Source organism: Siniperca chuatsi, linkage group LG18 (assembly GCF_020085105.1).
Source record: "Siniperca chuatsi isolate FFG_IHB_CAS linkage group LG18, ASM2008510v1, whole genome shotgun sequence".
Taxonomy (NCBI): domain Eukaryota; kingdom Metazoa; phylum Chordata; class Actinopteri; order Centrarchiformes; family Sinipercidae; genus Siniperca; species Siniperca chuatsi.
Genome location: NC_058059.1, coordinates 21,376,194 through 21,402,803, shown reverse-complemented (window position 1 = coordinate 21,402,803; position 26,610 = coordinate 21,376,194). Strand labels below are relative to the sequence as shown.

The window sequence follows — 26,610 nt, the reverse complement described above, 5'->3', positions numbered from 1 at the left end:
TTCCGGATGGGAGCCGAAACGTCTTGATTCTGAAAACAATGTCCAGATGACTACGACTGAAACCATTTCTACCACATGTAATATTACATGTGCATGTCTCGTTTGCTCAGTTGTCATGGATTTGGTTCAGTTTTCAGTTCAACGCTCAAATATAAAAAAAGTAAGTTTTCTGTTTACACATTCGCCAAAAGATTTTTCAATAAAAACGTTGTAAGATATCAGCTTTGTTTCTACTTGGTGTAAATACTTACATATCACTTTTATGGGAAGGTTAGAATCTTATTTCTACACATTATGAGTGAAAAGTAATTCTTAAAAAAATGACTGTAATCTGTTATTAAAAGCTGCGGCTTCATGTGATTCAACTGTAATTTTCTACTCCATCACCTGTCTGTGCTGTTGCAATGCACAAATGTGAGATAATTATATGCAACATACATTTTCAGGCATTTCAGCAGTTGGTCAGTTTTCACCACTGGAATATATCCACTATTGTTTGGTCCCTATTAAAAAGTATCAATAGCCACTGTATATGATGCTATATAGTTTTGAGAACCCTCTCTGAATCCATTTAAAAGCCTATTGTGTTTTTGGGAGATTTTTTGACATTCATACTTACATACAGCAATGTTGAGTGGGTTGAAAACTGATGACAAGATGATTTTCTAAATGTATTTCATTTTTACACCCAAAAGGGCTGTTACTATTGTTTGTAGCAACTGATCAAAAAAGAGGTGTAAGTGTCATTTTTAGCTCTGACTGCCTGGAGTTCCTGCGATAAGGCCTCCATTATGCAACAGCCACTGTGTTGATTTATCTTCCCGTTGCTAATGAGTTGAAGGCTGATTACTGCGTAGTTAATAGCTCTCAGTAATGGCCCTGTATAGACAAGGTGATTTATGGGTGATGGTGTTCAGAACAGAACTGGCCACACAGGTTCATTTAAAACATTGATTATCTATAGGCTGCATCCATAACTTTATTTTGCGCACTCTCTCTCTCTCTCTCTCTCTCTCTCTCTCTCTCTCTCTCTCTCTATATATATATATATATATTCCTCATTTCCACTGGTTAGTGAAAGTGTGTATTTGCAACCGTGTCTTCTACTAAATATTTTAACAGTATATACTGATTTGCCTATCCCGTAGGTTTTGGAAGAAAGGCAGTTGCTGTCTGCATTATATTCAGTTGTATATGAAGATAATGTAATTTTAGGAGACACGGCTGGTATTTGTTTGTGCTGGCTTTCCAGGGGATGGGGGTAGATTTGGGCCTCTGTATTTTGTTTTTGCAAAATCTGTGATGCAAACCTTTGAGAACACATGTGAATCATAAATGGATAGTTATAATGATGAGATTTTTTTTTTAATTGTTCAGTGCTGTTAAAATGAGCTTGTAAAAAAAAATCTGTTCATCCAGTTCCTGACAACTTTCAGTTTCTTTAGCTCCAGTCAACAAAGAGCAAACAAGGCACAACTTTAAATAATTTTCCTTCAGCTTTTACATAATTTTACTAACGAGTGTCACTACAGAGCAAGCACTTTTGGTAGAAAGGGTGCATTTGGGATTGACTTTTGACTATCCACTGGAATTACATGGCTACATGGAGGACATACAAGTAAATAACGGTGATCAAAATCAGATGGTATGGTGGGAATAAAGTGTCCCCTTGAAAACTGTGATGAATTATCCCTTTTAAGTAACACATAATCTATGTATGTCTCTTATTAACACGGTTGGGAGAAATTATTATTATTCTCACCTCTCCCATCCAAGATGGAGAAAATAATTATCTACCCCATGCAGGCGTGATTGTTAATAGGTAATATGCAGCAGACCCAGAACGGTGAGCTGGTCTTTCATGAAGTCAATAATTCAATGATTTTAAATCTCACTTTGCCTTGTGAGAGAGGTTTAATATAAGCAATAAAGGGCTGCACATGCGCTGCAAAGCTTAGGCATGCGGAGTACAGACACTGCACAAATGCATGTTTTGATGTTGAGATTATTTTTTCATCTTTAACTGCCTCGACTTAATAACACGCATTAGCCGTCCTGTTCTAAATGATTTTCTGCATGAGAAAAAAATAAAAACAGCTCTCAGTTTAAAATGTGGTCCTTTTCTTTTGGCAGTGGATAATTGATGTTTGTTCAAATAAACACCGTGACAGGGGTTGGACATGAAATCAGCAGTCCAAAGCATGTAAACAGATTAGAGACGGGTAGAACAGGAACAGCATGTGTTTAGTCGGCCTGCTCATTTCCTGCAAAATACAACTCACTATTTGTTCTCGCTGACGATACTATGAGTGAGTGATGCAGTTAACAGATTAGCTGTTAACACTGACATAAATAGATGTGAGCGATTTAGTTCATGCCAGTAAAGTAGAGGCTGTGAAAGCTGTACGGAGGAGTAGGCTGGGCCTGAAAAGATGTGCACAGTTGATCTCACTTACTTTCTCAAGACGGTGTTTTCTCTTCTAATTAAACTTCTAAGCAAACCATTCAAATCGACATAAGCCTCTGCATCCCCTTTAAGTTCATTTTTTATTAATTGAAGGTGAGACCTTTGCCTGTGCCTTTCCTGCAATGGCAAGTCAAAATGTCTGCCGTGAAAAACTGGACATGACAGAAAAAGTTTGGGAGCCACTGTTATACAACATTCTTTTGTAATATGTACAGTTTGTATAATGGTCTTGCGAGGTATTAAACATTATTTTACTTGCGGACAGATTTTATTACTTTTATATCTGTCGTGCTTTGCCGTGATGCACCGATTATGTTTGCTTAAAAGTTTAATTTGTCAACAGAGTAAATTGATTAGCATAGATTAGATCCTCTGTCACCCATAAAAACCCCGGGTGCCTGCAGCACAGCAGATTTCATTTAGCTTCACTCCACTTAATTCTCTTTTCTCAGTCAGATCCCATTGAGACTGAGTTCGTCCAACGTCTGGTTACCAGGAAACATGAATTTCTGAGGCCCTCTGGCGACTGTGTAAACAAAGCTGATCAGTACCTGAACCTCGGAGCTGTTTGTGTTCAGAGATGAGATCCCGTATGAAAACTGGCCCTCGTTGACCTTAAACATAAGGTCACTCCTGTCTAATGTGTTCCTCATTAAATAATTGATTAAATACTGATTATAAGTAATCAGTAATCAGTAAGACTTCCAGCATTCACTGAAACATGGCTTGAACAAATGCATACCTTTTAATGAAATGTCAGTTGGATTTAACTCCAGTACTGCTTTTATATAATTTGGGCTATTAGAAAGGAAATGTACAGGGCCCCTCTTGCTGCTCATATAATGCTATTGAAAATGGGATGAAGACAGTGTCTGTCCATCCATCATTTCTCTGCTGCTTCCACATCGATGGACCTGTATTTGAAAGGTTTCCTTCCCAAACTAGCAACCTTATCTCTATTTTGCATTAGCAAAATATATTTTGTTGAGAGTAGACAGATATTCCCTCAATATTTGTATACATCAACAACAATATGGTTATGTTTAGGGAGCAATCACGGTCATGGTTAAATAATAAAATGTCAACTGACGTGGGATGTGAACCCGGCCAGGGATGACGTGTTGAACACAATGCTCACACGTGCTCATACGCCCAAAAAGACAGGATTGCAAAAGAAAAGCTATGTCCTCCATTTCAAGCTAAGGCCATTCCTCAAACTCGTGCATTTGTTTTACCTCTTTTCTGTTCTCTGTTGGCACTTTATTTTAACACCCGTTGAAATGAACAGCAGTGAGATGGTGCTGTACAGTATAGTATCCATGCTGTTTGATGGATTTGTTCAAATACCTCACCTTCATTTGGTTAAACGTTTTGTCTTGTTTTGTCAAACCCTATCTTTACATGCCAAGATAATTTTAACATCCATCATTCCTTGCTTACTTCAAGGTTTTTACATGACTGCTGCAGGGACTGCATTAATAAAATACTATCCTTTCTCATCTTAGACATTTTGCATACTTGCAACTTGTGCTAGTAATACCTTCACTTTACTTGCTTTCACTTTAAAAACACAATCACTGCTGTCATTTATTTTTTAATGCATTTTCACCAAGCTGTTCTGCTAAAAACATTAATACTGTATGGTTTTTATTGTTCTAATTAATATTGTCATGCTCAGTGGCAGCCATTATTTATTTGTCTGTGGCTAAACACCTTGCCAGCTGCGTCATTAAAGAACCCAAATACTAACATTTCCTATTTTCAGTTTTTTGATGAGCTTTATTTCCCTATTACCTCGAAACCATTCTCTTGATTGCTCTTTGAGGCAATTCTAACATTTATGATTAGATAAGATATTAATTTTATATATCTGACAGGATGATGGCCCAAAGTTTTTAGGAATAAACTACAGTTCTGGTGCTCTCATGTCAAAACGCTGCCGTTTAGTGTAAATTTATGAAGAAAGAGAGTCTGGGAATCTGTTTTTTGACAGAGTCTGACAGTCATCCAAATTCAGCAAGTGGTGGCTGCGCATTAGAGAGCTTTTCTTCCAAGAAAGACAGATCTCCCCACTGATTACAATTCTGTGAGCGACAGCCTGGCTGTGTTAGCATGTCCACAGGCCTGGAGCTTCTCTTCAGCGGCACAAAAATCTGCGACAAAGACGTAAAAATAAAGGACAGTTTGTTCACACTAAGGTGGTGAAAATGAGAAGCGGTGTTTTAAACAGACCCAGCAGTTCTACTGTAAACATTATAGCTGCTGCTGTTACAATCTGAGGAGGCAGTGTGGAGTTTGAATGTCTTGGTCAGTGATATTTTGCTGAAAACAGATGATGATTACTGTTGTGATGCAACTGGTGCCAAGACAGCCTCTGTAACCACAGGGGCCAGCAAGTGATCAAAAACAAATTAAGTCCAAAAGGAAATGAAGTTGACAAAACTGAGTCCAAATATATTGCAATCAATATAGCAATCATAACACTCAGAAAACAAAATTAGAATCTCAAGTTTCATCTGTATCACAGCAGAGTCCAAAGTCAAATTTCCATGACAACAGACAGAAAATCTATCACTGTAATCATGGAGCCTTTTATTACTGAATGTAAATTATTAATTCTATGTTAGGCAATATTTTAATTAATAGGGTCGTGGTTAGAATCATACTAAAATGTATTCTGTCTTGTAACTTACTCTATCATGTATGCCTTCAGTGTTTTATGATTTCTGTGCATTCACATGGTTATAGACAGAAATGTTATGTTCTTTGCTCCTTTGATGATTAAAGCTGAACGACTGAATGAAATACGGTTTATTATTGTTAATCAAGAGGAACACCCTGGTTTCATTAACCTCGAAAACCCCACTGAGCCACCAGTGAGTCAGCCATTACAAACTCATGGTGTGCAGCATAACATTGTTGAAACCCACAGAACCTAGTTTTAAATTCTTGTGGAGATCCTAAAGTTTCCAAAGATACGGAATATGTCAGGCTGAATTCAGGTGAAATGTATATAAAAAGGTGCACATCTAGACTATTTCTATTTGATGGGATTTGGCAGCCATAAAAAACCATAGGATATTTATACTAATATATGATATGATATTGGCTGACATTGGGGAATAAAATCATTTTTCAGCCTTAAAGTTAGACATTTCCAACCAAAGCTTTGTCTTTGCTGATTTTAACTTATATTTCATCAGTTATAGACCTTCCTCTGGCTGAGATAAACAAATTTTATCAAATATTTCAAGCAATATCTTTACTGTCTGGCTTTATATTAATCTATCTTTTTATTAATGTTTTTTTTTTTGCGAGTGTTTGTGTCTGCTGCTCTCCTCTCTTTCTCTCTGTTGTTCTTTATTAGCTTTTTCGGTAAGCACCCTGGTTTTGAAAAACACCATAAAGATAAAGGTTTTCTTACTTTGTTTGAAATGTACTTTACTTGCATAAGTAAGTGTCAGACAGGAAACATTGTTTTATACGGCGGTACAGATTCATCAAACCCCCTGGCTACAATCCCAGTGATGTACCTCATGATCTATACAATGAAAGTCTACCCACAAAATGGATGTCTGCCATAATGTCAGGTGCAGCTTTCCAGAAATGATTCAGCTGAGGAGGCTGGGGTTGATTGCATTCCCACACATAAATCACAGCACATCTTGTCAGGATGTCTCCTTGGGGGGAAGTGTCCTCTAACAGTAACGCTCATACAGTCTTCCTGGATTACTGTATGTACATGCGGCACTCCTCTTACGCTACTACTGCTCTTACTATTACCAATATTATTGATAATGGTAATAATTCTAATATTTTAGCATTAAAACTTGTGTCTGAAATGTGTACATCAAAACACAGATTGCCATGCTTGTCACTAATTTTGTGTCCTTTAAAACTGACAGTAAATCAATTGTCTCACTTGTGGCTGAATGCCATATTAAAAAACTACAACATGCTCACTCCTGACAGCCCACTGTCGAGCTCCCTGCTGCCATTATCTCGTGCATCTGCTTCCTGTTCGGATCCATGTGTGATGATGGGTTTCTGATCCGCAGTGCTTTCTTTGGAACATGTGTGTTTTAAGTTTTCCAACCACAATCTGATCCCCTGGGACTTCAAAGTAAAGCAGGACTAAAGCTGTGTCCCAATTCCATACTTACATGCTAATACTATGCAGGATGTACTGCATGCAAATTTTCATAGTGTTCTGTTTTTGCAGTTAGCGTACAAGAAATCTATGTAGTTTGCTGTGTTGTACTAACAAGAAATGATTCAAATGACGTCAAATAGTGACATTGGAATGCAACTGCAGTTGCACACTTTATGTTTTATTTGCTGAGATCTTCCAGGAGCAGCTCCTTGTTCTCTTGTACATTGCATTGCGGGACAATAGTGTCCATCAACAGCATGTAATATCCATACTGACATCTTGGAGTATACTTAAAGCGGCTACAATCGTTTTGTTTTTTTTTGGTAATATATTTATAAACAATTTATCAAATGACAATGTGAAAGAATTATCACTCAAATCTGCAGCTCCCCTCAGCTTTATTGTGCTTTATAGTGAGTTTCAGTTCGTTTTTTAGCTGTCTGCAACTTTACTGTCTCATGGCATAATTTTGAGCTGCAGCAGCCAGCTGTTTTCTGAAAAAATAAAAAGGTCTAAAAATCCACTGTACACTACCTGCCTAGTACCAAACGGCAGACTAGCTGGTCAAGATTGTGGAGGATTTAGCAGCGAAAGAGCCAGACATTGCCCTCGGGAGCTGGTAGAGAGCAGAAACAGAGCTAAAACTGTTATGGTTGGTTTAGAGCGAATATTGGACTTACATTCACCAGGTCTCCAGAAACACGACTCCAACTGATATGTTGCTTCGTAACTGCTGGATGCATAAATAAGCAACTGTTTGCTAACAAGTTTGCCATATCAACGTAAAAGGTGATGATATGTCAATGTTGTTTCCGCTGCCCTCAAGTGGCCAAAAAAAAATTACAGTTATTCCAGGTTTAAAAGTGCCCTGTGGAGTTTTCTTGTAAACAAAGTTTCTGTTTAAATTCAGTGTTACTCATTAAAATGCATTGTGTGTATCCTTGAGGTCTAAAAAATACATTGAATGTATGTCTGTCTTCATGAAAAATTTGTAAATCCAATTTTTCTTTAAAGTTTGAAACCTGCATTGTTTACATCCTTGTTTACTTGGTAGCAGTCTTCTTCTTCACTGCCTTTGCTGGCGCATTGCTGTGTTTCTTGCTGCATTACCGCCACCTGTAGATCAGTGGAATAGCGTGAAACCATTGGCAGGAATCGTGTCACTTCTAGTGATCAAAAACTCCATAGCATACCTTTTTATTTTATCACTTTTCCAGTGTAAACACACTACATATTAAAGTCCTGCCTAGAAGTAGTATGTAGTACTGACGACATTGAAGGAGCAAAGAAAATGGTCCCCCAGCATTGGAAAACATCTGAAACACTTTCATTACAGCATTGGCTAAATGATTTATTGGATACCCTCAGTGAAAGATTCACAGCCCTTAAAAATTTGATGCCAGATCCATATCAATTCTAATGAGAACTGTCACTATCAGATAGCCTCTAAATGAGGTCTTCATGGGTCCACGCTGTTAGTAACCCAAGTCAGACCAAATTGTATTCAGTCAATCATCACAGGAGAAAAATAGGCTTTTTGAGGCAGACGGAGAATGTAAACTGCAGGAAATCTGCAGGGTCTAATCATCCTCAGGTTTACTAAGACTGGGTCTGACTGGACTAGAGTCCCTTTCAGATCGGGTCTCTTTTTCTGAAAATGTGCTAATTATGTGTTCTTTTAAAATGCAACGAATTAGTATGCAGCAACAGATTAGGGCGCAGCTTATGCTTGTTTTGAGTGGGACAGAGTGCAGAAAATATTGTTGCTGATCTAGAAGGAAGCTTTGCAAATGTGTTCTCTGTGTCATTAATCATCGGGTGAGGCTCAGGTTAGGTGGCTACCCAGTGGCATGCACAGACTCTCTTAGGGGCATCGGCGAAAATTAAAAATAGGCCGACTGGAGAGGCACATGGCTAAGCCTGAGGGACCTCCACCCCTCTACCCCCCTCTGTGTGCACCACGGCAACAGCCTTTCTCTCTTTTCCTGTTTCTGTCATTACTCACTTCAGGCAACTACAGTATGTGTGTTATAATTTTATGATTTCACTTCAGTCTGGTCGTGGCAGTGTGAACCAACCTGTGTGTTATGTTTTGACAACTTGGGATTCATTACTGGGGTTAATTTACCTTCAGATGTACGAGGAGAAGGAAGGAACAATGAGGATAGGAAGTAGAGAAGGGAGGGTAAAGGGGGGACACCTACTCTTTTGCTGTGTTGTTTATGTTTACTGAGGACTGTGCCAGCTTTGGCTCAACAACACATCTCAGACCTCAACCTGAGCAGTGCGAAAACTGCTCTGACACTAAAATGAACACACCTGTAGTGTGTGTGATGTGACTTTTGAGACGTTTTAGCTTTATTTACTAGGTTTGAAAAATCCACAGTAATGTGTTTGGAAACACACTATTGTCTAAATTATCATTGCATCCTGTAGCATTAAGATTTCCCTTAACTAAGGGGAACTAAGGGGCCCAAACCATGAAAAACAACCCCAGAAAAAAGGACATAAAAGTAAGTGGACATGGGTTTCCACATACTTTTAGCCATATAGCGCATCATTATTCTGTCAATCTGTATGGTGTGGTGAAATAGTACATTTGCCACTGTTGAAGATGATCTCCATACTGGAAAATATTAATCTAGTTTGTCAGGGACACATCTGTTCAGTGGTCAGTGCCATCTGATCTTCATTAAATGATACTTTTACATTTATGTTACCTAGTGAGTTGTTGACAATACTGCATATAAAACAGTGAAATAAACTGAAATTGATGCTCCGTTGTATACATTACATAACATTTACTAATCCCAGAAACACTCTTTTACTCCAAAAGCCTGTTTTAAAGGTGCAGTGCGTAGGATTTAGTAGCATTCATTGATGCAGTTTGCAACCATTTGAATACCGCTCGCATCACCCTCCCCTTCCAAGCGTGTAGGAGAGACTACGGTGGCCGCGATACTCACAAAAAACATGAACAGCCCTATCTAGAGCTAGTCTTTGGTTTGTCCGTCCTGAGTTACTGTAGTAACATGGTGGCCTCCGTGGAAGGGGAAACGCCTTTTCTTATCAGGTGATTATACACAAATTAAAACATACTTATAAATATGATATTCCATTTCTGCCAATAGCTCCTCCTAAATGTTACACACTGGACCTTTAACTGGAGTTAGCTAGATGAGAAGATCAGTATCAATTTCATTTCATCTGTGTTTTCATAGGTCCAGGAAATATTTATTACAAAAAGTGTTAAATAGCAGTAATTAGCTTCCCCTAAAACAGATAACAGTTGTCTTCCAACAACTTCACTCTTTTTGACATGACTGTGTCTTGTTAGCTAGCTTGCTACCAGTACGTCAAATAATCGCTGTCTGCTCATCAACCACAAAGTCTCGTTTTGTATTTCTACAGTTGATGAACACAAAAGATGCAATGTGTAAATGTTGCCAGCTTTTCAGTTGGAAGCCACCTTTGATGGTGCTAGGCTAGCAGTTTGCCCTGCTTCATGTGTTTGTGCTAAGCTAGGCTAAACACATCTTGGACTATTTTTTTTGTATGCACAAGAAATTGATTTCAATCTTCTGATCTAACTCTAGTGGTGACAAAGCATGTTTCTCATAATGTATTGTAAAGTATTGCTTTACATAAACCTGCTTGGTTTTTATCATGTACGCTAAAAGAAAGGAGGCACATTTACGTCAACCTTTATGTCAGCTAGCTAGAAAAGAACACTGAAAGATGGATGACGAGGAGCGGGAAGTATACCTAACGATGGGTGTTAAGAACTTTGAATTTATCGCAAAAGACACAACATCCATTTAATCAAATCATTTAGCAATGTGAATTGTCTCTACTCAGAAATCAGACAACATTTATTGAAACAATGTCTCGATTGTTTTTACATGTTTTTTTTTATTTTTTTAGTTATGTTGGATATAAATGAAATAGGAGGTTGTCAGACCTGAGCTGAGCATGACCAAGAAAATCAGAGCTATGTTATATCCTAGCCTGAGGATGTGAGCTAGCTTGTTTTTTAGTCCCTTGCCTTTGCCTTGTTTATGAGTCTAATAAGGAGGATGCCTTTGTGTGTGTGTGTGTGTGTGTGTGTGTGTGTGCATGTAGTGTTAATTTAGAACCACAGCACTACAACAGCAGCCATGTTTGATGGCGAGTGACTCTGGCAGCCACGATGAGTTACTGAGTACCCCCTTCTGTCCTCATGTGCATTGTGGGAAATGCTTGCTCTCCTGACTCTGTCACAGCTGTCCACTCACATCGTATAACGTCATGGCGATACGGCCCACCACCATACACACACATGCTCACACACACGCATTCCACTTTTGTTCACAAACAGGATGTGACATACTGAAGCCTGTCTCATGATTGGTTGGCTCATTTCCTATTAGATGAGATGGCAGAAATTAGGTTTAATTGGCAAGAAATGGTCTGTGTCTAATGATGAGGTCTATTTTCTATATTGTGTGTGTGTGTCCGCCTGCACATCCCTGCACTCTTAACTCTTATGTAGATGATTTAGAATAGAGATAGTTTTGATTTGTTTTATAGGTTGTAGTTTTAGCTCTGACACCCAAGTTCTGAGAATGAAACAGACAGAAAGACAAAATAGACAGGCAGACAGACTGACAGACAGGTTTGGACAATCCATGTCACATATATATTGTGATATAATACTTTTTTTTTAATTAAATCTTTTTTAAAACACTGTTCATATTTCAAATATGCAAGTTTTTGGTTAATCTGGTGAATTAAATACCTGGAAAATCAGGTCACCTCATTGAGGTAACAAATCCTGTAATTTGAATCTTGCCCTAAGGTGGTCCTGCTCATTGATTTGCCACTTAGCCAGCACTGGCCTAAAACAACCAGAGATATTAAAGGGATAGAAACCATGGTATTGATTGTGTAGCAAAATCATCTAATGATATCTCTTGCCAGATCACACAACTCTAATCCACAGCCATTTTCGTTTAAATCTCCCCGTAGTTTTCAAAATGCCGTGTCATGGACTAAATTGGTAAAAAGGAAATGTTGACGTGGTTGTGGTACTTGACAGTAAGGTCTGACTTTTACCAAAATCACAGGGAATCATCCTCTGGGGAACATGGATGTCCACGCCAAAATCGATGGCAATCTGGTCAGCAGTTGTCAAGAACAGATGGACCAGCCAATTGACAGTGCCATCCTTGGGCCTTACTGCTAAAAGTGCAAAAACTACTTGGGGCCTTTGAGTCTGAGGTATACAGCAGATCAATAACATTCAACATCACGTTGATGGTAATCTAATAGACACAGATATCTGTACTGACAAAAAGAAAGAAAGACAAGCAAAAAATATGCAGTTTGACAATTTGTCAGGTAGACAAGTATTTTTCTCTTGCCTGTTCTAGGTTTCCAGAACAGCAGGCAGCAAACAGTATACCGTTTGAAGTGAGTTGCCGCAATGTGCTGCTTGCTGTACCTTACTGCTTAGACCAGTGTTTCTTAAACTTTACAGGCGGGTCCTGGCATGATGTCCTGATATGTAAAACTGAATATTTCTTTCTCAATTAAAAATCCTCCTCTAGTGGCTCTCCCCCCTACTATTTGGCCAGTACAGTTTTTCCTCCAACAATGAGGAGTGTCTGCAGTGTGTTTTGCCTGGAGAAATATTAAGTAACGGAAGCTTTAAAAGCCATAAATTGATATGACGCCTGCATAAGTACCTGTATTAGTACTAGTAAGGGAAAGATGATTAAGTTCTTCCAGAACAAAGCAGGAAAACTTCAAAAGAAATTGAATTTTGGACCCCTGGCATAGACTCTGACGGACAGGCAGGCAGTTATTCAGTCAGGTTTTCAGCACCATGTTATCTTGTTTGTCCTCTGGGAGTCCCTGTCTCCTCTTACAGGGATGTGTGAAAAACTCAATCATAGCCCCTGGCCCCCAGCTGGGCAGGGTCGCAGTAATTAAACTCCATCACTCAGCCTCACGAGAAGGCTGCGTTTCTCCGTTTCCCTTTCTTTTCTCAGCTACATCTTTCTGCCCACCTCTGTGTTTTTTTCTTTTAGGCTGTTTTCTGTTTCTTCATCTATCACTTTCCTAAAAGGAGTAGTTTAACATTTTGGGATAATGTTCTCTTTCTTTTTTGTGAAATACATTTTTTGGGGCCTTTTTTGCCTTTATTTGATATGCAGTTTAAGGTAGATAGGAAAGGGGAAGACATGGAGTAGAGGGCTGCAGGCTAAATTTGAACCCGCGGCCCGACTGTGGCTCTCTCTTTCTTAAGTAAAAAAAAAAAGACTTTTTTTCAGTTTTTATACAGAATAAACAAACAAGATATAACTTGAAGATATAAGATATAAACAAGATATAAACAGTGAGCTTGAGAGGTGCTCTTTGTTCCTGCTCCCAGTCTTTATGCTAAGTTAAGCTAACTGGCTGCTGGCTATAGCTTTACACTTAACGTACAAACATGAGAGTGGTATCAATCTTCTCATCTAACTCTCGGCAAAAAAGCAAATAAGCGCATTTCCCAAAATGTCGAAACTATTCTTTCAAAGCTGAACTAACCATTTTTTTAAAGCTCCAAAACATGCTGCCATACAAATAGCCCTGTCAGCTGTCAAAACCTGTTGGCCGACATTTACACATCCCGTAGCAACATTAGCATAAATCAGGAGTCATGTTTCTGACCACCTGCTGAATGTAAGTCCAATATTCATTCTCCTTTTAGTTCTGATTTGGTCTCCACCAACTCCTGAGAAAAAATATCTGGCTCTTTAGCTACTAAATGTTCCACTTTCTTCACCAGCTAGTCGCTAACAGGTAGCGTACAGCGGGTTTATCAGAGCTGCTGCTGCTGGAAACAAGGTTTAAGGAGAGCAGTGAGACTGAACCAGAATGAAATTAATTATAAAATGCAAAATGAGCTAAAAGAGATTAAAAAGCTCAATTAGTAATACAAATATTGATTCATGGAGCTTGAATGTCTGACATAAGAATGTAAAGTCTTGTATTTAGCGGGTAGTGCTGTGTTCAAACATTCTTTCTCACATTTCTCCTGGTGAGCATGTCACCCATTGTGTCCACTTTACACTTCCATTCATGTGCAAGAAAGCTCATCAGTTGAACCGTGAGGACGAAAGTGGAATTCAGTCCTAAAAGCATGTCCATATACTAGGGAGTGAACGTGATTATCAGTCACACAAGTCACATTTGATTTTTTTGCATGAAGAATAAAAATTAATAGACAACTAAATGAAGCCAAGTGTATCTTCCTTCCTACATATTTTGATGAATCACTCTTTCTCTCTGTCTTGCTCTGCCGTTGTTTCTTCAAGGTTAAATTATATTTATATTCCAGCGATAAAGGCTGAATCACAAGATCTGGATATATGATTTGATGAACCACACAGGAAATGGGTACTTTATTGTGTATGCGTGAATTTGTACGCCTATGTAGAAATCATGTGCATGTCTTTTTTGCTTTTGTACCATTATGTGTCTTCGTCTTTTTATTTGAGTGGTTCGACCCCGAGCAAACGTCTACCTGCTCAAACCTACTTTTATGGTTGTACCTGTGTGTGGCAATACGGAGGAAAGTGGCACGTGGCTCTGTGTGTGTGTGTGTGTGTGTGTGTGTGTGTGCGCGTGTGAGCGAGTGACAGACGATAGCATCACCCTCCATATTTCCTGTGCCAGTGTCTGGCGCCCACATGGATATATTGTGGTGATGATAAAGGGATATTAAAACTCAGCTTCTTCTTCAGCCTGCTCCCTTCCCGACTGTCTGTCTACACAGTCATCAAATCATCCCTTCACAGACAAATGGGAACACACATAGACATAAGTATGGACACACACAGACACACATGCATGTGTGCACTGAGCAGAACAAAGTGAGTTATTGATTGTGGAGGATATAAAAACAGCACAGAGAGATGATTCATGTTTTTATATCTTCTTTTCATTCTGTTTCCTCAGGTCACAGTGGCTTTATGTACTGTGAATAGACTATTCTAGCTTGCTCATTTGTTCATCAACGTCATACCCAGAACACTAAAATTTTTTAATCACTGGTTTGAAAAATGTCAATGTTTTATAGTACAATGTGCAAATTCTAGAGCTCCAAGCCTGAAATTTGGGGTGCAAATCATTTGAAATTCAACAACGTCATCTGAATTTCATTATGCATTTTTTTCTATGACCAGAGCAGACGGATTATCCTTTAATGTATTTTAATTGTAGGCAGATGAACAAAGACTAATTCCTATAATAATTGTTAAAGATTTAGATTATGTAAATCAGCTGCAAAAGCTAGGTATTTCAGGTTTTGCTAGGGTGTTGCTAGATATTTGGCTTTGCTATGTGGTTGCTAGTTTCTCAGTGTTTGTACACTGCTAGGCTGTCGGGTGGTGGTTGTTAGGTGGTTGCATTGGTGTTCTGGGTGTTTAGTAGGGTGAGGCTATAGTTTTTTTAGGGTTAGTTGTTAAGGTGTTTTCAAATAGCTGCAAAGGTTAGGGTTGGGAAGAAGGACAGCGAGAAACTTGTCTATCTATTAAAGGCACAGGAAACGCAAAATCGTGGATTTGTAGCTTAACAGGTGTTAATTACAGGAGGTGACCTCGCCACTTCTGTGAGGTAAAGTGCAGGACTATTACAGGTGAAATGTACGTCTGGAGGATTGACACTTCCACAGATTTGTATTCAAGTGACAAAGAAAAAAAAATTATGTTCAGCGCAAATTTCAATCAGAACTGGATACAAAACAAACTGTTTAGTCCAGGAGGTTCATTTTGTGGAGCTCAGCAAAGAGTGAGTTTTTTACTTATTACTTGTGAAATGGCAGCGATATACAGTATATATGTTTGTTACCTACACATTGATACTGTAACGTTAAACAACTGTTCTGTTAACTCGTCTCTCTCTCTCTCTGTCTGCTGCACCGGTACACACAGAGTGCAGTGCAGAGCTTGTTTTGTCATTTTCGGGGTTGTTGAGTGGATCTGTGCATTGATATTCGGGTTATTGATAATCCGTCAGTGTTCAGCACAAACAAACTTTTCATTTGGTTTCTTTTTCGGTTGACCTCGGCGAAACTGTAGTGTTTTCAATTCTGGTCATTAGGAGCTCATCTCAGTCAGACACTCTGTGAGTCATGTTCGTGTATTGGCATAGCAACCTACGCCACGTGGCTTTGTTGTTTCAGCGGTCCTCATTGATTTCATATGCTTCTAATTGAAACGCCCATACCGTCCTGGCATCCTGGAAAAATCAATGGTAATAAGGGTCACCTGAATGCTCTATTTAACAACTGATGGGGCACAATGGATTGTGGGATACTGAGGGCTGCAAAAGACACACAAGTTGTGCCCTCCAAATTTGGGCAAAAGAAGGCTGTATTTCTCAGCTGCGTCTGGAGGAGCCTTTGATATGGAACGGGTTTATGGCATGTGACTGTACAATAGTACAATGGAGAGAGACAACGAAAGACTGGGTTTAAATGTTTATGTAATTCTTTACAGTAAAGTTTCGATAAGTGTGAATGCATATATGCATGTATGTGCATGCTGATGTGTGTGTATTAAGAGGCTTTTTTCCTCTACACACTGTTTGCAGTCCTCATCAATATGTCATCTTTAAGTCATCCCTAAGCTCTGATCTCTGTGGATTTCCTGTGTGGAGCTGAAAATTGTAAAACAGTATGATAAATAAAAATCACAATTTGCATGTGGGAAAGTAATGAGAAAATTATGAAAAGGAGCAATTAGAAATCCATCACTGTCAGAGAATTTGATCAACTCCAAAGCCTGTGCATGAAAAATGTATAAAACAATGTATTCTATATTACAAAACAGGCACTTTCATCCCAGCAGACTGATTTCACCCATAATGATAATTCCCATAAAGCACAGAAGTGCTTTATCGGTTACCATGCCAACTGGCAACCAGGGAGCGATAAGCGACCTTTCTTGTTTTCTACGTTTTCTTTCTGTATGTGTTTGTGTGTGTGTCTATGTGTGTGTGTGTGTGTTTCTGAATTTGTATCAGTCGGTAATGAGTGTATGCTACCCTCTATATAAAAGCTATTGTACCCTTGAGGATTTTCTGCCTGCTTTGGGCCTCCCGACGGTACTTAACTAAGAGCTTGAAAAACATCCCCATAAATAATATCATTTACAATCGAATGTGTTTTAAAAAACGCATCATGAATCCTCTCTGATTTTTCCAGTGAATTAAATAGCGAAGGGAAAACTAAATGGCAATTCAGTCTGATTATCAAGCTCGTTTCCATTCATTCATCATTTCTCTCAACAAACTGTTGACAGACTTCTCTCAATCCATCATTTTGTCTCCACCATAGCAAGATAGAAATTGACCTTACAAAAAACTGACATTGAGTGACTCTGTTTATGTGTAATGACCTCGCCCCGCAGTGTGTCTGTGCAGCACGCAACAGTGCAGACTGGACTGAAACAAAATGGCAGAATATGTTTTCAGCCTACAAAATGTTGGTAAGAATATTTTAGCTTCCTTGAAAGCTGATAGAGACGTATCCGTATAATCCCTACGTAAAACTACACTAGTAGAGCAAGGTCCCCCAAAGTAGGGAATGTCTCCCTCTTAGATTCCAGATGCAACTCACTTACCCTCTTTCTCTTTACAGTAGATCTTACTTTTATATTCCTCCTCCTCTCTTTCTTTTTGAAGCCTACAGCATGTGTTTTTTTCCCGTGTGTTTCAGTGGAGCACTTACGTCTCCCCCCTCTGTGTACAGCCTGTAATGAGGGCTGCCAGCTGTGGCTCAATGGCCAGTGCACGCGCGCACACACACACACACACACACACACACACACACACACACACACACACACACACAAGGATGTCGCTTCTCTACTTGTAGGTAAAAACAGCACGTGATGTAATCAGACACCTATGTGATCAACCTACAGGCTGTGTGTGTGGGAGAAGGCAGACAGATTGTTCATACTGGTGCTGAAATGCGTTTCTCTGTTTTATAGCATCGTAAATTGAACATATTTGCGTTTTGGGCAGAAAAAAAACAAGCAATTCAATGATGATTGGCATTTTTTCAATATTTTTTGACATTTAATAGTTAACACCATAATAGATTAATCGAAAAACAGATTAAACATTAATGAAAATAATTGTTATTTGCAGCTCTTTTCTCTCTCTTTTGACCAATCTAGCGTAAAATGACATGGTTCATTTTCAAGAAATCAATGAAAAACCCCAAGGCTGTTTCTTAGGTTCCTTGGAAAACTACCCAGCCTCACAATATTGTTATTGTTTCAGTTGCTGAAACAGTGCTGCAATGATTAGTCAATGAATTGATCGAGTGATAGAAAAGTAATCAACAATGATTTGGTTACTGTAAATTAAATATCTTTGCTTTTTGGACAGTTGAGCGGACAAAACAAGCAGTTTGAAGAAGCTTTGTGAAGGACATTTTTAACAGTTTTCTGACAGTTTATAGACTTGAAGATTAATCGATAAATTTACAAGATAATCAACAGACTAAGCAATAATGAAAATGGAAGCTGTAGTGCAGCCCTAGTGCTTAAGTGATTCAGCATTAATAAACAACACTTTCGATTATCGATTCATTGTTTTAATAATTTATTAAGCAGAGAAACATTTTATGGCTCCAGCTTCTCAAATGTGAAGATTTGCTGCTTTTTTTGAAATAAGTTTCTGACATTTTATAGACTAAAACATAATTGAGTAAAATCCAAAAATAGAAAAAATAAAATAATTGTCAGTTGCAACCTTATATTGTGTTTATCAGTGCTACAGTGAAATATTGTGTCACATTGCAGAGACTTTAACCATGCTTATTGGATGTTTGTGTCTGTGTATATATAGAATCCTGGCCACGGTGGGTTCGGACTTTGACCTGCGAACACTGCGAGCGGTGAGAGTGCTGAGACCCCTGAAACTCGTGTCAGGAATCCCCAGTAAGTCACTCGCTCAACATCTGAAGATACTATGATCTTAAGGGAGAGATTATACTATAGACAAAGTGGCTTGTACAAACTCCAGGAACGTTATTGTCCAGTGTGTTGCTCAGCAGTGATTTGAGCTTTGAAAGAAAAGGGCAGGAGTACATCCACATCAGTTTCCCATCTTTCTCTTCTTGTTCTTTGATATTTTGATATGTTCTTTAATTCTGTGCCCTACATATACAGTAATAATTTATCATTTCATTCTTACTTTTTAAATTGTTTTTGAACTTTTAATCACTTTGTAAAATAAGACGGTGTAGTCCCTCATTCGTCCAGGAGTGTTCTATTGTAGAAAAGGTTTCAGTCGTAGTCATCTGGACACTGTTTTCAGAATCAAGACGTTTGGCTCCCATCCGGAAGTCATTCTCAATTGTGAATGACTTCCGGATGGGAGCCGAAACGTCTTGATTCTGAAAACAGTGTCCAGATGACTACGACTGAAACCTTTTCTACGATACTTTGTAAAATAGTTTTGACAAGTAAACCTATTAAAACTATTACAGTAACAAGAAAGTTACATCTTTGCTTGTTAGTTAATTAGATGAAGATTAGATGTAATAAACTAGCCTTTGATTGTCTTACGAAGTTGTCATTTTGTCTTCTAAATTGGTAAGTTTTTCAATAAAATGTTGAAATGAGGAGCATGCACTACTAAGTAATAGAAATGACTAAAAACAACAAAAATAAGACCCAGGTTGCAATAAACCTCCTTTGAAGCGGGCAAGAAATAACACCTCTGCCCCATCTTTTTCTGTCTCTCAGGTCTCCAGGTGGTATTGAAGTCCATAATGAAAGCCATGGTTCCTCTGCTTCAGATCGGCCTGCTGCTTTTCTTCGCCATTGTAATGTTTGCCATCATCGGGGTGGAGTTTTACATGGGCAAATTCCACACCACCTGCTTCAAGATAGACACTGGTGAGAGCAACAGCTTGGCTGTGGCGTGTGTTTGTACGACAACACTGATTATCGGCTGAGCTGACGCCAGGAAAAACTTTTTTTCATTCTGCTGTGTTCCTGTATTTGTTACGGATAAGAACATATATTGCATTGCATATTTATGCAGGCGTACATAAATGATTTCATAAGTTGTGTACGTACATGTGGCTTATGAGTAGCCACACATTTACAGTGCTGGCAGGCAGTATGCCTATATCAATGTAACAAACAAGTGAATTTTTGATTTTGATGAATGGTATTTTCACAGTCTTTAGGTTCTGATTGATAGCTTCTGCTGTAACTCAATATGCTTATGTACTCATTCTTCTGATTGAATGCTACCTCAGATGGTAAGAATAAGGTTGCAATTCACTAGTTCCATCTTTCTCCTATATCAGGAGTGTGTGTTAGTGAGCAGCTTTGTGAGCAACAGTGTTTTATCTCCTCAAATATAAATTATGTTTACATTACTGCCTACCATTTTCTAATACATGCGGTAGAGCTTCAGACTTATAAAATATATTTTACCTTTCAGGCAGCCATTGTTTTCCATAATTTTTTTGTACAAATATCAAATCTTGAAAAATGACTGTTGAAACTTCCTACCAGTGTACCAACTAAACATCAACTTGGCATTATTTTCTGTCAAAGTTGCATGATAATGCAGTTTAATTGCAGATTTATTTAAGTCTGCACTTCATTTACCTTGTAACATAAATATTACTTTTGGAAACACTTTTTTACATTTTATTGGTCCTGAAAATTCTTAATAAGTTTCCTGAAAAGGCCTATGTAATTTGGTACTAATTATAGGGGAAATTAATAAAAAAAAAACCTCACCAAATCTTAATTTTCCCGATAATTAGTATCAAACAACATAGTCCTTTCCAGGATCCTTCCAAGGAATCTTAGTTGCATATCAACTCCTTTCTAGGAAATTATCAGCAAATGATAGGAACCCTGTAATGAGCAGTGTAGGCCTAGTCAAAAGTCATCTTGGTGATAATAGATCAAATAAAAAAATACAGTTTTTTTCACAAATAAATGCTTGATGATCACAATTAAATCAAGTTTAAAGAGTCTGCTAATTGATTTTTGTAAGTTTGAAAAGCCACCAATTTCTAACTTTGAGAACGCACACACAGTGTGCGTCATATCAGTGTGAGCTTCAGTGCAAGTCCATCAAACTTAAAACATGTCGCACAGCTCTTGTCCAGTACACCAGTACACCATGCTTTATTCACCACATTTTGACTGTCTTGCCTTCATCGGGGTGGTATGAAGGCTGATAGCTGAAAATGTTTGATGAATGAAGAATGGTGCACCGGAGAAGAGTTGTGCGATGAGTTTCAAGCCTGACAAAATCTGAAACACATCACAATTTGTAAAATGGTTAGCTTTAATGTAAAGTATACTGTACTGTGCATGAGCCACCAAAATCACTGGTATGGTCCTTTAATGTGTGAAAATAAAAATGAGGGAGAAAGCAAGATAGATAAGCCTCCTCCCCTGTGTGTGAGTTAGCATAGCAGCAAAAAAACATTACTGATAAATCACAGCCAAATTACTATTACAGTGTTATTATTATACTACTGCATTATAGTAATTATAGAAAACAGTTAGCCTGCTTGGCTTAAATTACCCATTGTGTAATGCAGTGATAAAAATTATGAGAATGCTTTATTTCCTCACTGCTGGTGTCAGATAGAGTGTGAAGGCGTGACTTGAGGGATATTGTCTGGGCCAGCTGTACAATGTGTGTGTGTGTGTGTGCACGCGCGCATGTTTCAACCCAGTCAGAGTGCTCGTAGTTGTGTGAGCAGCTGTGACAACCTGTTAATGTACAGTACATGTTTTATTGCGTTATTTCAGTCACAGAGACACAGCAGGGTTTGATTAAGCTGAGCAGCACTGGCAACAACTTTCTACATGACGGCTTTTTTCAAGTGTGTATTCATTGGGTGTCCCTTCACTTGAGCACAAGCTTATTCAAGACCCTGTTTTTTTGTCCTTTGCCTTGTGGAAAATAGTTTCTTCCTCTCATTAATTCTCTCGGCTGAGACTTTGCCTTTAGATAAATAATAAACATACTGTCATGAGACATTATTTAAGTTTTGTTTAGGACACACACACAGAAGGATTGCTTTGAAAAATTTCCCTTGTGACATTCATTCGATTATAAACAAACTCCACAAAGTCCAAAATGATTTAAGATCTAACACAAAACAGGATACAGTTAAACCTCTGTATGTAATCACTGCAAATGGCATTTTTTAATTTTTACCATAATTCTTTAATTTTCACACCTTTTAAATCATAATAAAATAAATTATTTTAGTAAATAAATAAAATAAAACTTAAATTATGAGCCCAATTTATTTTGTAAATGTTCTTTCAATTAGGAACAGCCTCCAGTAGAAGGAAATAGAGACCTGAGATGTCCCCATATCATCCATGGACACTGAGTCCGGCTGACACAGCACCTGTCAGTAGGAAATAAAGGACACATTTTACTGGAGTGACACCAGAGGGATGTTGGCTGTGCAATCTGGCTCTGCAAATCATCGTTAAAACTTGGCACAACTTGTGATCGTGGCACTATCCCTCATGAAACGCTGGGTGCACAAGGCATCTGTTATACTCAGCACATTTATTCTTTATTCTGATCCCCATTTGCTGACATGTGTGCCAGCACATCCTTTAAACAAACTCTCAGCACCCTCTATGTACTCTGGTACTATCATCTCTCTGTCATTTCATAACCCCCCAAAATTTAACCACATAGATGAACACATCCACACCAAGCTGACTAAACATGAAAACACATTTTTTTCCAAATTCACATCCTAATCAAATGTCATAGTTTATTGTTGCACATACTGTAAATGAAATCCTGTTTGATGCTTTTGGCATTTATTGATTTTATGATTGTATGATCTAGTACATCCATTAGGAATGATGTGGATTTCAAGACAGATGTGTAAAAACAGACTTTAGACTTAAAACACTACTGTCTGTAGATATGTCTTGATTTACATCATTACCTAAAGTGCACATCCTCTACGATGCTACGTATCTGTGTGGGTAACATCGAGGTTCTGAGTTGTGCGAATAAAGACCAATAAGCATCAATGATATCGTGGTCTGACTAAGGCCCTTTCCGCCAGTGTGGTCTACAGGGTGTTGGCAGCTGTAGATGCAGCTGTGTGGCAGAGTGTGCACCAGTAGGTTCTACAAGTATGCTCCACTGGTTTGAATGAAAAATGTAAGATAAACTGTGAGTACAACAGAGATCTCAGTTTGATTGACCCCGGGGGATTGAATCAAACTCAAAATGACACAAAAATGATTTAGAGCTAAGTGTGACCTGGTGGGCATCAGTATCAACATGTCCAAATCTGAGGCTGACTTCTCTCTTGCTGTTTTTTCATTATAGGAACTTAACAAACTGTGACCCAAACCTTTCCATACAAAACCTGAACGTTGTCAAGTGCATTGACTTGAACCACTGCCTTCCTTTGATAGCAGATAGCAGAGAGATGACAGGAAGTGAGGGGAGAGAGGTGGGGAATGACATTTAACGAAGGTACCAGGCCGGACGCGACACCCCAAGACTAGAAACACAGTTTTGTAATATGATGTAATATTGTATTCTCACTTTTCCCAGTCACTGCGATATGGTATAATTATTTGTCTCTGATTCAAACTTCTGGGCTTGGATGTCATTTTTTGTCCAACATGCACATTTCAATGGTTTTGATGTTGCAGATGTGATAGTAAAATAGTGGTTATTGATTTATGTATGTTGTAGGGGTCCTTGTGATGTAAAGGTACATTTGCTTGATCAGTCATGATCTGCAACACTGTCAGCACCATCTAAAAGTACCAGGAACATTGAATTAGTATCACCTGCTGAGCAAGGCTGAAAATTTGTTCAAAGAACTTTTTCCCAAAGTGTACACAGAACAATGCAAATCATATAAAAACCCATAAAAATATGTGTTTTTATGTTTCATTAAGTAACTGTTGGGGAAAAGGGGCATCTGACAAATAGTGGAGAAGAAGGGCTGTGATATTGGCTGCTGGCTAGGTGCTTCAGCAGCGATAACAGTGGCGCTCTGTTAAGCCAAGCCACCGAGCAAAGCTCTAAACTTACCTGTGAACCATTGTACCGACCTTCACCTGTGGTCACAAGCTTTGTGTAAAGACTGACAGAATGAGGTTGCAGCCTCACTCTGCATGATAAGGTTAGGAGGTCAATGGTCTTCATTGAGAGGAACCAGTTGAGGTAGGCAGGGCACCTGGGAGGGATGTTTGTGGGTGTTTCCCTTTGGAAATGTTATCAGCATGACTGATGACTAATTGTTAGGAAATCTCGGGACACATCAGAGCAGCATGAAGCAGGTGGGGAAAGTTGCAGGGGGAAAAGGACATTTTGGCTGCTCTGCTGTCCCTGCTACACTTCTGACCCACATAAAACCTGTTAGCATTTGGTGCCACTGGAATTGTGGCATCGAATTTGAAAACTTTTCAATCATCTTTTCAGTCATTCAGTCACTTTGAGATCTATCTATCTATCCATCCATCCATCTGATAGATACTTTAGAAGTATCATTTAAGTTTACCTGAAAATGTAAATATGCATATCATATCTGTATTTCTCTTTTGGTCAGGTGAAAGAGCAGTAGACTGGCCCTGTGGTCTGGAACCCCCGGCCAGGACATGTCCCAATGGGACCCAGTGCAGGGAGTACTGGACTGGACCCAACTTTGGTATCACCAACTTCGACAACATCCTGTTTGCAGTGCTTACTGTGTTCCAGTGCATCACTATGGAGGGCTGGGTGGACATCCTTTACAGCGTGAGTCTAAATGCACTGAAGACTGAATGTTGTTGTTTGTAGTATAACCTTGAATTCTTGCTGTCTGTCTGTTTCCTCACATGTTCTTCATCAACATCTTCAATCTTACCATTTTTGCACAGCTATTTCCTGTTAGTTGGTGTGTTTGTTGGTCGACTTGTCTTTAAATATTTTAGTCCACAGTATCATAATAATTACTGGGCTGGTAGGTTATTCATGGTCCTCAGAAGATGATTCTTTGTGATTATGGTGACCCTTTGACACTTTGCCTATTGCTACCGCCAGGTCAAATTTTCCACTGGTCCAACACTTTGGTCTATGGCAAGATCTCTTGAAAAAGGACTGGATTTTTATGATATTAGTTAAATTAAATAGTGCCAATTCATAACAGAAGTTATCTCATTGCACTTTTCCTATAGAGCAGGTCTAGACTGTACTCTTTATAATATTAATTACAGAGACCCAACAAATCCCACCATGAGCAAGCATTTGGCAACAGTGGCAAGGAAAAACTTCCTTTAAGAAGCAGAAACCTTGGACAGAACCAGACTCAATGGCGGGCTGCCATCCGCTGCTGCCGTGTTAAGTTTGCTGATTAGTTGTTGATTTTTATGCTTCTCTGTGAATGAACCCTACAGTAATGTTTTTTGAGACCTCCTGACCTTTGCCACCCTCAGAGCGTTATGAACTCATTTTACCCTCTCAGATTTTCCGTACCGGTTCATAAATTTAAACATGACACTTGCCATTCATAAACCTGCAAATATTAGACTATCTCATCTTTGATGTTTTGCTTGTCTGTGCATGTGTGTAAGCCAGCATGCTGAAGCATAGATGGTGAACAGGCACTTCAGGGTGTCAGTGTGCCCATTTGGGTTCATCATGGATGGTAAGGTAACAGCAGTGGCACAGAGGACATACTGTGACATACTGAGGACATACCTGTCCAGTGTTAGTCTCCATGTATGTATGATATATGATAATGTATAAAAGTAAGTTTATTTTGAACTAAAAAATGGCATGTCAGTGTCTTAGTACACTTAACAAATAAGGTAATTACAGAAAGGGAAGATAATAACAATATAAATGTAAAACAAAAACACATGTTCAAACAACAAATATGATTTTTTTATTGCTTATTTACAGAAAGCTTATTTACACAAAACTGTAAATAAGGAACAAATATCAGAACAAGGTAGAAATTATGAAATTCAATTATAGGAAAGAGAAACAAGTAGGTTTTTTTCAGTCACAATTTAAAAATCTCAATGGTGATTCAGCGAGGTAAAGTATTCAAAAACAGTTTAGCATGGTAAAAAATGCAAGGAAAATGCATGAAAAGGATGGTAATATAAATCTGGGTGTCATCTGCATAACAATTTAAATTCAGTTCAGGAAGTTGCCAAGTAACAATCTGCGGCTGGACACAACGCAGAGATGTTACAGCCATGTGGCTTGTGTCTTAGACAACTGGGTCACTGGGACGACCCCCCTAGCCATACAAGTTTTTAGTACTTTTTCTCTCTGTCACCAACCCAAACAGTTTTGTTATCTAAATGCCAGCACCTCTGGTTTTTCAGGCCAGCCAAAAGCATGATAGTGCCTTTTAAAAACACACAATCCCAGAACACAAAAAGAAAAACAAGAATCCCTAAAGGATAAGGGACGTCCAGCCAAGCAGAACTAAAAAATCCCACGATGGCTGTCTGACTCAGATCTTCATCTGTTTTATTTATTTTTATTACCAAATGATGAATGCAAGATTAAACATAAGCCTCACATATTGGACTAGCAGTACCTGCCAAATGAGAAAAAAATATGACACAAGTTTCCATCTAAAGACAAAAAAAGATTTCCAGTGTTTACAGAGTCATGAAAGGTTTGAAAGGTTGCCTCTGGTGTAGGGATACATTGAGATGGTTTCAATAAGGAAAAGGAGAACAGAGGAGAATGTACTAGTTGAATTCAATTAAAAAACACCTTGTAATATGACCTTAAATTAGCCTGCTTATAAAATTAGAATGTTGAGAATATTGCCTTTTAGAAAAACATCATTTCCTGATTGCACTGTGGCTCCTGACACTAGTTTGGGCCATCAGTGGTGGGATGGGAACCTCCCAACAGCATAAATGTGAGATGATCCGCCATTGCAACAGACTTGTGA

The 26,610-nt window shown here is 38.6% G+C and overlaps 1 protein-coding gene across 1 annotated transcript in view; it reads left to right on the top strand.

Annotated features, from left to right (window-relative positions):
• The window catches only part of cacna1bb (calcium channel, voltage-dependent, N type, alpha 1B subunit, b), a 178,772-nt gene that overhangs the window by 44,822 nt on the left and 107,340 nt on the right, over nt 1-26,610 (top strand). Inside the window, 3 exon segments of the mRNA XM_044173254.1 lie at nt 18,510-18,601; nt 19,412-19,564; nt 24,259-24,446. Of these exon segments, the coding sequence (XP_044029189.1) occupies nt 18,510-18,601; nt 19,412-19,564; nt 24,259-24,446 (433 nt within the window).